Source organism: Cervus canadensis, chromosome 28 (genome assembly GCF_019320065.1).
Source record: "Cervus canadensis isolate Bull #8, Minnesota chromosome 28, ASM1932006v1, whole genome shotgun sequence".
Taxonomy (NCBI): Eukaryota; Metazoa; Chordata; class Mammalia; order Artiodactyla; family Cervidae; genus Cervus; species Cervus canadensis.
In genome coordinates, this window is record NC_057413.1 from 35,317,664 (window position 1) to 35,332,485 (window position 14,822).

At 40.5% G+C, this 14,822-nt stretch overlaps 1 protein-coding gene across 16 annotated transcripts in view; it reads left to right on the plus strand.

The window, feature by feature from the left end:
- DST (dystonin) overlaps nucleotides 1-14,822 on the plus strand; it is a 511,627-nt gene that overhangs the window by 250,576 nt on the left and 246,229 nt on the right. For 12 of the 16 annotated variants that reach the window (XM_043450645.1, XM_043450646.1, XM_043450661.1 and 9 more), the window contains 3 exons: nucleotides 4,771-4,860; nucleotides 7,119-7,196; nucleotides 9,097-9,189. In XM_043450645.1, the coding sequence (XP_043306580.1) occupies nucleotides 4,771-4,860; nucleotides 7,119-7,196; nucleotides 9,097-9,189 (261 nt within the window). Of the gene's footprint in view, nucleotides 1-4,770; nucleotides 4,861-5,395; nucleotides 5,432-7,118; nucleotides 7,197-9,096; nucleotides 9,190-14,822 lie in introns of all 16 variants that reach the window. The other 4 variants (XM_043450644.1, XM_043450659.1, XM_043450653.1 and 1 more) reach the window with 1 other exon arrangement.

Sequence of the window (14,822 nt, forward strand, 5' to 3'; positions counted from 1 at the left end):
GAAAAATAAGCAGTATTCCATGATAAATAATGACTCAGCATGTTTGCAAGCATTACAGAAGCTGATTTGGTCTATTTCTGTATTTCTTCCTAAAATTCTTAGCAGCTTTCCATTTGACATATTTTCTCTTTTAAGTTGACAGTGATTTTTAAAAAATGATGACAGTTTTATTTTCAGATCACAGAATTCTCGTTCTCTAGTTTGAACTTGAGGCCTTCTGTTTCCCATCTTTTATTTTGCAGGTGAGAAAACGGAGGCCTCGAGAGGTTGGGTAACTGGTTCATGAAACCCGCAGCAGAGGCATGGCTGAAATCCTTTTTCCCTTGTAATATGTTTTCTCTTTTCCTTACTTGGCTTTGCTTGGCTTAATCTTCTTCTTCTTTAAACATGCCTAATTTAATTTTTCTTTACTGTCACATAAATGTGGTTGTGGAAAAGAACATCTTGTGGTGGAAAGTTTCCCTCATGTCCATAGTTGGGTTCAGTCTGGCAGAGCAAGTTGTGAAATTGCTTTCATGTGAAATATGTGTTCAGAATCACACCTCATCTTTTTAAAAATTGATTTCTAATTGATTTTTAATTAACATCTTTTAAATTTTCATTGAAGTAAATCTGATCTACAGTGTTTTGTTAATTGCTGCTGTATGGCAAGGAATTCAGTTACACACACACACACGCTGTTTTGCACGCACACACGCACACACACACACACACACACACACACACACAGAGTTTTGAACAATACCCTTTTCCATGATGCTCATCATGAGGTATTGAGTACCGTTCCCTGTGCTGTGCAGAGGACCTTGTTTACCCATCCTGTGTGTTACAGCTCACCTCTGCCAGCCCCAGCCTCCCCCGTCCATCTGTCCCCCGTGCCCGTGCCCCTGCCCCGGCAGCCACCAATCTGTTCTCTGTGTCTGTGATTGTTTCTGAAAGTCAGAGTTTCTCAGTCGTGTCCGACTCTCTGCGACCCCATGGACTGTGGCCTACGAGGTTCCCCCAGCCGTGGGGTTTCCCAGGCAGGAGGAACACTGGAGTGGGTTGCCATTTCCTTCCCCAGGGGATCTTCCCGACAAGGGATCGAACGCGAATCTCCTGCCTCAGAGGCAGACTTTCCACTGTCTGAGCCAGCAGGAAGCCCCGTGTCATAGGTCGGCTCATTTCTGTCATATTTCTGATTCCGCATGTGCGTGATATCATGCGGTCTTTGTCTTTCTCTTTCCGACTTACTTCACTTAGTATGATCATCTCTCGGTGCATCCGTGTTGCTACAGATGGCACTGTTCCATCCTTGTAAACGGCTGCGTAGTATCCCACTGTATGTATGTACCACATCTTTTTCCATTCATCTGTTGATGGACATTTAGGTTGTTCCTATGTCTTGGCCATTGATCACACCTCATCTTTAACCGCCCTGGAGTGAGAAGGGCAGAGGAAGTGGATCTGGATTGACATGTGGCTCTGGCAGGCATGGGTGGGCACAGGGGACCAAGAGCGCCTGGCTTTCTTAACGTTGATTGTTCGTTCCTGCCCGGGGCGGGGGCATCCTTACTGTGCGCTGTGTTCCACTGTCCCTCCTGAAGATGTCAGACCTGCATGATAGAGTTGTCTGTTTTGAGAGATTCGACAGCTGCCTCAGGGTCAAGAGATGCATACTATTGTTTATATAACTGTGGCCTCTCATGTTCCCGCTCAGGCTCTCAAGAATTAGTCTGCTCTCTGCTTACACTGGACATACTCAGAGGAGTATGTTGATTTAGATGTACACATATGCATGAAATTCACAAGCTTAGCTCTTCTGCCTTGTTTTTTTTGTTGTTGTTGTTAATTGAAGTATAATTGACAGATAGCATTATATTGATTTCAGGTGTATGACCTCATGATTTGACATTTGTACATGTTATAAGATGATCAGAAATTCTAGTTATAATACCATTCAGCACCAGACAAAGTTAACCTTCAGGATTTGGTTTCTTGGCAGCTTTCAAGTATGTGATACAATATTATTGACTACAGTCACCCTGCTGTACACTGCATTCCCGTGTCTTATTTATTTTATAACTGAAAGTTTGTTTCTTTTGATATCCTTCGCCTGTTTCACCCACTTCCCAGCCCCAACCCTTGGCAACCACCATTCTGTTCTCTGTGTCTATGATTTTTGTTTTGTTTGCTCATTTGTTGCTTTGTAGATTTCACTTATAAGTGAAATCATACAGTATTTGTTCTCTGTCTGACTGATTTCACTTAGTCTGATTCCCTCAAGGTCTCTGTTGCAAATGGCAAGATTGTGTTTTTAGTGGCTGAGTAATATTCCACTGTGTACATGTGTCTTCTTTGTCCATTCGTCCATCCATGGACAGCTTGTTTTTAAGTGGGCCCTAAGCCTTAGACTCACGCTTATGGCTTGGAATGAGGCCAAGTCAGTTCTTACAGTGCTGTAATATGTGAGTAGAAAATTGAGTATTAGCGCTCATTTCATAAAGTTGCTTGTCTGCACATGTGTGTGTTATGTATATCATAGATTTCTTCCTGAAAAGATCCTTGGAAATTGGCTCTGAAATGTAATTGAGTATTTCAAGAGAATGTCATTTAATGATATTCATTTAATAGAAGGTAAATATTTAATGGAAGGAATAATCTCTTTGTAACTTATTTAGGTATTTATAGATATTCTAAATAGGACTGTCTGAAAAGTGTTATGATGTGCTTCTCTTTTTTTTTTTTTTTTTAGAAAAATGAAGTATTTTTAAGCTTGCTTTTACTGTTATATAATTATCTTGTGACACCAAAGAGTCAGCTGATATTCCTTGGGTATTGAGAAATCAAAATAAAAATGTCAACTTGTGAAAATGGGAACACTTGGTTAAAAATAATCTGACTGTTTCAGTTTTGCTGGTCATTTTATAGGTACTATTGGCATTAGTAGTTACTTAGAGCTATTAGGCCTGAGTGTAATGCTTACATTATTTGCAACTAATGGTGCATAGATGGGTAAATGAATATTAGTTGAATATTAAAAAGTACTGTGACTTAGGCAGAAAGTCCCCAAATTCTAGTCATAGGAGCTGGTAAATTTGATATGAAACTCTGAAGGAAATTTTATTCTTCACTAATTACAAATATTTTCTGACAGTAAATCATACTGTAAAGCATGTAGTCAGTTAAGATAATAAAATTTAGTAGTATTAAAATTTTTTTTTAATTGAAAAATTTTAAAATTGGGATATCGACTCAATGGACATGATGAGCTTGAGCAAACTCTGGGAGATAGCGAAGGACAGGGAAGCCTGGCGTGCTGCAGTCTATGGGGTCACTGAGTCGGACACGACTGAGCGGCTGAATGACAACAACTAGTCCACAATGTCCCAGTAGTTTCTGCTTCACAGTGAAATGAATCAGCTATATGTACACATATATCCCCTCTTGTTTTGGATTTCCTTCCCATTTAGGTCACTGCAGAGCAAAATTTAATGGTATTTAAGCTGCTTTTTTAGACCCGAAAGTCTTAGCCACCAAAGGCTTGCTTCCAGTTTACATGAGGCCCTTTCTTGCTGGTTGCCCTGTAGTTGGAAAGTTTTGACCATACTTTGGATCTTTTTGTTTCTTTCTGCTGTTTAGTCACATGACACTTTGCACGTGCAAAGAAGTTTGACTCTTGCGTGTAAACCTCCAGAGTGTGTGTACCACGCAGACGGGGGGCACGCAGACCTGTGCCCACGTGCTGCGGGGGAATGCTGGTCTCTGCCTCTTTCTGGACCCCGTCCTTGGCTCGCAAAGTCACGCAGCCCAGCATCGCCCCAGGGGAGCAGGTTGGGGTGGGCCCGCCCGCCGTGGGCCAGCCGTGTTTGTGACCTGCGCTCACTGTGTCTGTCCGGCAGAAACTGACAGCCGGCCGGCGTTGCCAGGGGTGTCCCTCCGTGGCTGACCAGCAGTGCTTTTGGGGAAGTCTTTGGTGGTTTGAGCTATAAACTAAGAAACTTAAACCAGCCTTGTTAAAAAAAAAAAAAAAAAAAAAAACCAGCCTTGTTAACTGTCAGCTAGAGGGAGTGTGGTTATGCGGTTTATCCCCTGGGAGGGATAAATCAGTGGTTGGGTTTAACACACACACACTAATATATATAACATAGATAACCAGCAAGGCCATACAGGGAACGCTACTCAGGACTCTGCAATAACCTATATGGGAAAAGACTCTGAAAAAGAATCGATATATGTATAACTGAACCATTTTGTTGTGCACCTGAAACCAGCTCAATGGTGTACATTAACTGTAGTCTAATAGAAAATTTAAAAAGAAGCTATTCAGAAAAGAAAAGAAAACCCTCCACCACAGGAAGATTTATGCTGTGCAGAGAAATTTTGAATAGAGGCCTTAAAACCTCACATATATTTTTAAAAACTTTTAATTTTGAGATAATCATAGACTCACAGGAATTTTCAGAAGGAGTACCTAGAGTCTCATGGACCTTTTAACCAGGCTACATCTCTGGACTTTTATTATGAGGAGTGTGTGCCTCTGGCATCCTGAAGTTTGCGACCCAGAGATCAGGAAGACCAGTGCGGGGCTGGGGGGCTAAACACTCAGCTTGTTAGGTGTCCCTGGCTGCTGGGTCAAGAATCGTGATTCAGGTTAGGGCATCGCCTGCGTAAAACACTGCATGAATGAATGCACAAGGAACTTTTTCTCCTTGTCCACTTTCTTGTTCAGGTATTAAGGATAATCTGAGCGCTATAACCAAAAATTTTAAATTGTGTTTTTGTCTGTAGGTTCGAAAACACGTGAACGATCTCTATGAAGACTTGAGGGACGGACACAATTTGATCTCTCTCTTAGAGGTTCTTTCAGGAGACACCTTGGTAAGTTTCAAATTTCATAATTTATTTGGAGGAACGTGTGATCCTTTTTGCATATGACCTAGTATGTTTTCAGCACAACCTGTTCCGATTTTTGCAGCATCCATCTTGTGAGCTGCTGTGAATTCTGCTTGAAAAAAGAGTTCTGGTTAGATGCTGAAGCATTTTCAGACTTTAAATGGTGTGCATTTGGGAGATGGAAACACTTTGACGACCTTGCTTATATAATCAGTTCTGTAATTAAAATACTACTGCTGTTCTTCTTTTTTACCTGGGTTTTTTTTTTTTTTAATGCTTAGCAGAATTTGGATGCATACTATAACCCCCTATTAAAAGACTCACCAATAGCAAGGAAATAAGCACCGCTTTCTGACAGACGGTCTAACCCCCTCCGCAGGTGTCATCTCCTCTTCTGTGAACATCCCTCCCCCTCTCGGTTACCCGGTCTCCTTCATTATGTTCTGTTCATGCTCTTCTTTTCATTTCTGGTCTGTCTTGTGTATTTGCTGTCCTGTCTTCTGTCTGTTGTATTCATTAGCCAAGGGAGCGAGATTTTTTGAAGACCTTACGGTTGGTGAGTGCCTCAGAAGCATGCGAATATGAACAGCATGAGGATATGGAGGATGAGGATAAGGGGGTAGGTGTCGCCCCCATAACTCGACTAACCTAGCCGGTACAGTGCGGTGATCTCTAACACCATACAGTAACCCATGGCTTCTGGCTCCTTTTTAGAAAATGGCACAAAGGCCCAAAGACCCACAGGGAGGTGGATGTGTGTGGACCAACAGATTGGACAAAGGACATATTTTCTCTTTAAATTTATTTCTGTCTCTCTATGCACTGCATGGTATTTGAACATATGTGCTTAAACTATAGGAGAAGGAAATGGCAACCCTATAGGATGGCATCTGAGCTAAAGAAGTTTATATACCTTTTGTATAAGTGTGAAGGTTTACAAATACAACCAGCCTGCCAATTTTTATGCACATCAGTTCCATTTTTGAAATTGATATTTCAGACATAACTGCTCATTGCTTTCTTGGAAGGAACGTATGGACATTTATTTTATATTTAAGACTATGCCCTAAGTCATGCCTATTGGCAGTCGGTATTAGACAGACATTCTCTGCCTGTCTTATCTGTCTCATTTTATTTGGGGAGGGTGTTTTAAATGCTAGGTCCTGACAGAGCTGTTTAACCCCCATGACACTCAGTCGACTGAGCCTACCTCTGCAAGACAGATGCGCTTCTTTGGTCATCATATCCCCAGAGCCCCCTGTTTTCACTGGAACGTGTGTTTTGTGGATGCAGTGGGGATTCATCACCTTCATTTCTCCTGTTTTATGGGATTATTTTCCCAGTCTGTGGTCCGCCGTCTGTTTTATTCTGCTGCCTTTGGCTTCAGCAACCTATTCACGTTTCAGCTTAGCTCTCAGTTTTCTTTTTTTCCCTTTGGAAGATTTTGTGTGGCCAGTTATCAGCTCCGTTCTTTGTATTTTTGTTGAACATTTTCTCAGCTCTGTTTCCTTATGTTTCCCTTCTGCTGACTTGTAACGTTTCTTAAGGGAAACAACATCAAGGAAAAGAATTATGGTTTGTCAGTTTTCCTGACACAGCATGTCATCACATCCATCCCCAGGCAGCGTCAGACTATTAAAGTCCAACCGGTTGTGTGCAAAAACGAAAATAAAATAAAGAGGAAATATATTACGTGGCTTTAATTGCTTTTCTCTCTCCTGTATCATGGCTAAGTAAACCTTTACTGCCTTTCTCCTTCTTGGTGGTTTTTATACTAACTGCATGCTACTTTACCTCATTTTCATTAACATGCCATACATGTATAATTAAAAAACCCTCTTGAGTTAGAGTTTATTAAGAAGGCAATTGGGGAATGGTATTTAATTTTTTGAGTGCATCCATAGCTAAATAATTGTAGGCTAGACTTGTAGTATAGTGACTATGAAATGTCTGTATATTCTGTGGTACTTTCTCTTTTCCTTTTGTTTAAATAAAATATTCATAGTAAAGGATCTATTTAAATAAAACATACTCAGAAAAATCCCTAGTTTACATTCAATCTCAGGTAATTCAAAAAAATTAAAATATCATTAAAAATTTAATGGATTTACCCAAACAGTAAATACGTTTTGACAGTATGACAAGCATACAGTGTATTTATATAGGGTATTCAGTATATTTAGCATGGTCAATGGTGTCAGAAAATATAATGTTTTTTATACCCTGCATTTTTCTCTTCTTAGCCCAGAGAGAAGGGTCGGATGCGTTTTCACAGACTCCAGAATGTACAAATTGCACTTGACTATTTGAAAAGACGCCAGGTATGATGTTTGAATTTCAAAGCTGTAATCATATAATACGACACATGTGTGACTGAATAAATCTGCATAGGACCATGACAGGGAATGAACAGATTAAATTTGACTTTGAGTTAATCATTAACATTTAATATGGTTTAATAATGATTTAATAATCGTTAACAGAGGTTCTCTGGTGGCTCAGATGGGAAAGAGTCTGCCTGCCATGTGGGAGACCTGGGTTCAATCCCTGGATCTGGAAGATCCCCTGGAGAAGGAAATGGCAACCCACTCCAGTATTCTTGCCTGGAAAATCCCATGGATGGAGGAGCTTAGTGGGCTACAGTCCATGGGGTTGCAAAGAGTCGGACAGAACTGCGAGACTTCACTTTGTTTTTTTTTTTTGCGACTTCACTTTCATAACCATTAAACTTGTGCTTTTGTGAGACTGATATTTTAAAATATTTTTAAACGTTTGTTCCAAAGAAAAGGAAATTAATTGTAGGTGTAAGCCCAGAATTGTAAGTGGCTACATTACCGTCTGAATAACAGCTACTGATTTTCCTTCTGTTGGAATGCTTTTGCCTGGGAAGTTAAGGACATTTTAGTAGCAACAGAATGTTAAGAATGTCAAAGAACAGTTATTAGTAGTGGGGAGAGAATATTCTTTATACTCACTTTACAAAATTGCCTATTTTTATAAAAGTTTATATAATACTTTAAATTTGCATATGTTTATTTTTAAAATGTAGTAGTGAGGAGGCAGTAGTTCATATTTTATAAGCAAGACACAACTGGGTGATTCAGAAGTGGTTAAAAATAAAAACAGTTCCGACAACAGTCCCCAACTCGCTTGAGGTTTCAGAAGAAATCATGGGAGAAAAATGAACACCAAATTGGATTTGATCTTGATTGGGTACCACTGTGATTAAAATGGTATAAGCCAAGTAATTGGTAGCTTTCAATTAGTAGAAAAAAGGAGGAGACAGTGAAACTCAGGAGAATTGAAAGGGACTGAAAACCGAGAAATTGGAGGTGGCAACAGTTTTGCTTTTTTATGCAGAGGGAGAAAGAGAAGAGAGGGTAAGGAAGAGAAGGAAACACTGTTGTTAGTCCTTCCTTTGGTTTATTATGAACATCACAGTGCTTTTAGTTACTGAATTCTAGCAAATACTCAGCGCTTATATTTTAAGTGTTACTGGTATTTGCCTTGCTAGTCTTAATTCTAGTGGAAGTTTCCAGAAGATTAATGGTTAATCATGTCTCCTTGTTGAAATATTTTTGGTAGTGATTTGTCCAGTAAGTAAAATGTTAGGTATCATTCATGATATTTAATTATTTTTCTAGGAAGTGTTAGTTATCATTATTGCATTAATTTATCTGAATGCATAATTTGACAGTTGATAAACTTTAAATCTGGTTATTATTGACATATTATTTTTAAAGTTTTGAACAGTCTGCCAAATGTCCAGTGACTTACATAGCAGTCTGTGGTTGACAAATGGAATAATAATGTTAGATTTCTTTTTTATACTCTTTGTGATAGAAGTGTGATAAAATTTGTTAAAATTATTTGATGGTTCAGAATAGTTTCCTACTTAATTGTAAAAAATAACATTTTAAAAAGACAGTATTATTTCTAGTTTAAAAGCTTAAGTATTTAGGACTTCTCACTTGAACTGTGATTTTGTTTTGCCAAGTGTACTTTTAGTACTTGCAGTAGAAAACAAAGCCAAAAATGTTCCTCTGTAATTCGCAGCCTAAGATGAGTGGGTTTAGGGGTAAAACAGTATTTTAAGGATTATTGGTATTAAAATTATTCAGGCTTCTTTTATGTCTGTAATTTAGAATCTTTTATGTAAGTAAAAATAACTCATGTGCTGGTTGAAAAGCATTTTGTTTTCTCTCTTCATTTACAAAACAGGTGAAATTAGTGAATATTAGAAATGATGACATAACAGATGGAAATCCCAAATTGACTTTGGGATTAATATGGACAATAATTTTGCACTTTCAGGTAAGCCCAGCTTTCTTAATTGTCATTTCTTTTAACCTCATTGCTGGTTTTCAAGTGGTTCATGTGAAGGGTGAATTATGCATTCACATCCAACAGGGGAAAATAAATTTCAGACTCTGTTTCTCTTTTAATTTAGTGTTTTATTTTATATTGATGTATAGTTAATTTACAGTGTTGTGTTAGATTTAGCTGTATAGCAGATTGATTCATAGGCATGTACGTATATCCATTCTCTTTCAGATTGTTTTCTCATATAGATTATTACAGAATTTTGAGTAGCGTTTCCTGTACTGTACAGCAGGTCCTTGTTGATTATTTATTTTATGTTTGGTAGTATGTATCTATTACTCCCAGACTCCTAAATTTATCTGTCCCCCCCTTTCCCCCTTGGTAACCATAAATTTGTTCTTGAAGTCTGTGAGTCTGATTCTGTTTCATAAATAAGCTCATTTGTATCAGTTTTTTTTAAAGATGCTACATATAAATGATAGGAGATTCGGACTTTGTTTCCTAAACAGTATATTTGTATTGTTCCGCTTCCTGTTGTTGAAAAGCTTAGAATGTTTTTAGAACAGTGCTTGTAATCTCAGGAGTTGAAAGACAGAGATTCCCTTTTATTGAATGTAGACATTTTTTTTTGCTTATTGGCCAACATTACCTGATTTAGATACATAAAAATTTGATGACTCAATCGTGATTTAGAGTGGATTTCATTGATACTACAGTTTCTGAACTGCGCCAGCTTTTTCCTGGTTTTATAGACTCTAGGTGGCAGTGTTGTTCTCGTAAAGAGATTTCTTACATTGGAATCGTCCGTTTTTCTTATGGAGTTGTACTTTCTCAAACTAGATTTAAGGAGAATAAATGCATATTTATTGCTATGAATTATTACCTAATTACCAGTGCCAGTAAAAGGCTGCTTTTGATCCTTTGGTTTTTGTGAAATGATGCATTAAAAAAATAGTCTTCATTTGATTGGAGGTGAGTCCTACTTTTGGCGCTTGCTTTGGTTTAGCAGCCCCTTGGGTGACCGCGGAGCATCTTATGTGCAGCGCGCAGAGCCTGGCTGCGGCCGGCACGTGGCCCATCCGCTGACTGATGGCTGTGTGGCGGGCCTTGGGGGAGGAAGACACGGCTGGCCGGCTTCAGAGAGGAGCTGTGGTTTTGACCACATCTTCGGAGGAAGAAGATTTAGTTCTAATATTTAAAACATTTGAGTGGGATACAGGGTTTGTAGGGGAATGGTGGAAATAATGTAACTGGGGCTCATTTAGGAACAGGCTAAATCTGGCATATATGGACAGCTATAGGAAGTAGAGTCTTACAGGCTCCAGGACTTGGGTAGGCAGCAAAGGTGTAGCACTAGAAAATCAGAGGAGAGGACCCAGGTACCGGGACACCGGGTGACCGGGTGTCAGCCGGCCAGCCGATAGAGCAGCTAGTACAGATATATTAGGCGAATGTCGGGCTCAGCAGGGCTTGATGACTGGGAACTGGAGTCAGGGACCCTCATCACTAGAGGGGGCCTGGCGTATCCTCAGGGGGCCTGGCGTACCGAGCAAGGCAGGGTTTGGGGCCTGGCTCCAGACCCGAAACCTTGTTAGTAGAACAGGTGACGTCTAACTAGAATGGGCCAAAAAGCAGAATTCACGTGGAGTTGCTCAGCAGCTTTCCCAGGGATCCAGAACTTTTAGGATTGAAACTGCAGGAGACCTTTAGAAACAGCCCCGTTGTTACCGACAGCTGATGATATAGGCTGTGTCTGGCGTTTGAATGGCAGAGTTGGGGAGCACCCAGGCTCTGGAGGGAGACACAGCTGAGTGTGGTGGTCAGTTCTTTTATCTGTGGCCGTGAAGACATTGAGCAAGTCACCCAACCGTCTTGCACCTGCAAAATGATGTTTTAGAACTGTATGTGGACTCCGGTAAAATAAACAAATGACCACAGGTCGCAGTCAAGGAGATGAGTGGAGAGGTTGAGGTGGTGCCCTCAGATGGGGTGTTAAAGGCCAGGGCTTGGGTGCGGAAGAAAAGGTGAATCCAGGGTGGTGTTTTGGAGGAAGGAAGGATGGACCTGGTGACAGGGTGTGTGTTGGGGGGTTAAAGATGCCGCTGAGCCGTGAACCCAGGAGATAAAAAACCAGCCGACAGCCCGGGGAGGTGGAGGTGAGGGGAGAGGGAATGGCCACGGCGTTGGTGGGCTTGACGTGCTGGGGGTCCCCCGGCTTCTGTCTGCCGGGCAGCTGGAGATGCGGGCGGAGTGGAGCCAGGGAATCAGAGGTGCCGCCGATGAACCTGGGGGTCTCCAGAAAGCGAGGGTCCTGGGTCTGTCAGAGAGGAGGGACTTTCAGGGGGGCCGGTGGAGAAGAGCAGAGGGAGAGGACGGAAGTTTGGAGGAGACCATGATTGGGGTGCGGGGAGACCATCCACCTGGGGACAAAGAAGGAGCGGGGGGCCTGGCCCGCAGCTGGCCGGCGTCGGTGATGGCCTGCTTTTTCTTTAGCACCTTCCCGGTCCTGCAGCAGCCCCTCACCCAGCTCTTTATTCACATTGAGAAGGATTCGTCACCCCGGATTATAGTTGGTTTTACCAGAACTCTCCTAATAAGAGAGAGAAACATGGACTTCGTTTCTTGTTGTAGATACAAGAAAATGTAGCATTGACGAAACCAGGGGAGGAGAATTTCAAGTAGAAGGGAACAGTGGGCAGCGTGGAATGCCCTCAAAGGGTCTGACAAAGTGAAGAGTGAATGCAGGTTAGTAGTTTTGTCTAGGAAGACCCCAGGGGTTTGGGGGAAGGTCCCCTCAAGTTCCTGAGAGCAGAAACCAGAAAGTAACAGACCGAAATGTAAGTGGTTAGAAATTAGAGGCAATGTGTTTAGACCCTAAGTTGAAGGAAATGGAAAGCAAAGAATCATTCAGAAAAGAATTCTATATTAAGTGTCTTTGGAGGAGAGAAGAGGACCAGCCAAAAATGTGCCAACTTAAGTTTTGTTTCTTTTTTTAAATTTATTTTTTTGTAGAAATATAGTTGATTTGTAATGTCATGTTAATTTCTGCTGTACCCCAAATGTTTCAGTTTTACACACACACAGACACACACAGTATTTTCCATATTCTTTCCCATATGGTTAATCACAGGGTTCTGAATACGGTTCCATGTACTGTACAGTAGGACCTTGCTTATCTGTTCTGTATATGATAGTTAATGCATGTGCTAATCCCAGACTCCCAAGAGTTTTGCTTCTAATGTGATCCTGTGGCATATTTTAGGAAATCCAGTGTATTTTAGGACCTGAATTATAAGATATTATGACTGTTAGATTATCACCAGTACTTAAAAATTAGACCAAGGTTTAAAAATAAATAAATAAATAAAAATTAGACCAAGGTTTATTTAAAATAGAACATTTCAGTGTTTTGAAGTATAAACTATAAAATATAAACATAATATTACTATATTATTTATATTATAAATATAAAATATAAAATTTCAATATAAAATAGAAGTGTTCCTTTTTATTTAAAGGGATACTTTTAGTCCTATGATAATTTAAGATCAGAATGATTTTACTTGTTATGCCAAGACAGAAAGCTATTTATAGCCGTGATAATCGTCCTCACTCAATAGTAACTGGGCCTTTTTTCTCCTCTATGCTTTACATAAATAAAGGAAGTGATTTCAGAAGACCAATTTATTTATTGATTTAAAAATATTTGTTTGAGCATCACAAATTGACTGTCTGTTATAGTTGGGCAGTCTGAAGGCTAAGTGTTGGCCAGTACAGTAGTCTCCTGTTAGTTACCGTATGCTAGGTCCAGAGATACTGTGTAACCGACTAGGGTTCTTGGCCTCCTTAATCAATAGCAGTTGGTCAGAGGCCAGGTAAAAAATTCAGGCAGGGCTTTCTGGGAGCTGGTGCCTGCAGCATGGGAAGTGAGAACAGGTTCCCTAGTCCCCGAGGTGGGGTGGGCGCCTTCCTCACGTGGGATCAGGGTGGGGGCCTGACCGGGGCTTGGGTCACAGGTGTGGCTGGGGGGGTGTGCCCACCCCCTTGGTGGTGGTGTGTGTGGGGGGCACGCGCAGTACCCTGCTTTTGCTCCTGACCCCTGCTTTTGCTCTGGGCTCTTCAGAAGCGGCAGTTGGGTTTTTGGTCTCTTTGTGTCTTTTGTCCAGAATTTGCCCCAGCTGTGCCTGCCTGCAGTAGGTTTTAGTGCAGGAGAGGTTTGTTCACGTGCAAGTATTGCAACAAAGGGTCCCAGATCCCAGTCTGTCTCACTCAGATGATGGAAGTGTGATGCTCTATTGGGAGAATGTTTGTAATACTGGCTATAATCTGGGCTGTTGAATCTGTCACAGTAGAAATAAAAGTAGGGATGTAGAGGAGGGTGTGTTTCGGTAGGATTAGGAAGGTCTTAGAGAATAAAGGAAATTGCCCCTGATGTTGTAGACAGGCTTTGCAAGATGAATGCCAGCTAACCAGGCAGAGACTGAAGTGGAGCCGTCTCTGGGGGAGACAGCGATGTGCAGTGACCTGAAAAGGGGGCAGCTGCTGGGTTTGGCGGGGCTGGAAGGAAGTGCCAATCAGTGGTCATACCTTCGGCATGTTAGTGCACATGCCAGCCATCATACTTCTGAGTTCTCCTGAAAGATGTCCTAGTGCCAGTGAAGACATTGAGAATAAATTCAAAACAAACCAGCCTGAAGCTTTATTTTTACCAGCTTGGCTTCTGGGATATAATTCTTTTTTCTGATAGAGATTGTTTAATTTCCTCTTGAAATGATTAAGGAAAACCTCACCGTGCAGGTTTGTTATTGACAATTATCAGCCACATTGCTAACTTGACTATTTAATTGAATATTTTTATTTAGAAAAACATGAGTTCCATTTTTGGATCAGTCTAAAGACAACCTGGAGAAAGTCAGTTGTCAATTTTTTTTTTTTTTTTTTTAGTCAGCTGATTTCAGCTTTTGTGTAAGACTAGTCATATGATACTAATTTCCTTTTTACCATATCAATGACTCAGTCTTAGAAAGAGGCACACCTTAGGTCATCAGGCTCCATTCTGATTTATAATTTATGCAGCACAGCCCTGGTAAAACTGCGTAATATTTAACTAGGGTACAATTACAAAGGTTACATGTGAAGTTCAACTGCCTTAATTCATGTGTAAGAACACACGGGTGTTTCTTTTGGCTAAGTGTTCCAAGCTTGAAATCATAAAGTTTATCAAGCTACTCATATGAAAATCCTAATGATCACAGAAAGAGAAATGGCTTGGAAATTTGTCATATGAAAAATATGAGAAGCTATTTAAAGGGATTGATTTTAGAAATGATTTGATTAGAGTGTTTTAGGAATTTAACATGTATTATCTCTCCTTCAGCTGTTGAATCACCCTGTTTTTTTCTTTTTTTGTGGTTGCTGTTTTTGAATGAGTCTTAATACAGTTTATAGAGGTTTCTGAGCCTAGTTTTTGGGACAAGTGCCAACATTAGTTTGTGTTTCTTAAGTAAAAAAAAATTGTACAGTCAGGAGTCTCTGAAACTAAAGCTGAAAGGCACTTTGGAACTAAGTTTGAAAGGCACTTTGCTAAACGTCTCCTGACTGGTATTTGCTTTCTGTTTGCGCTC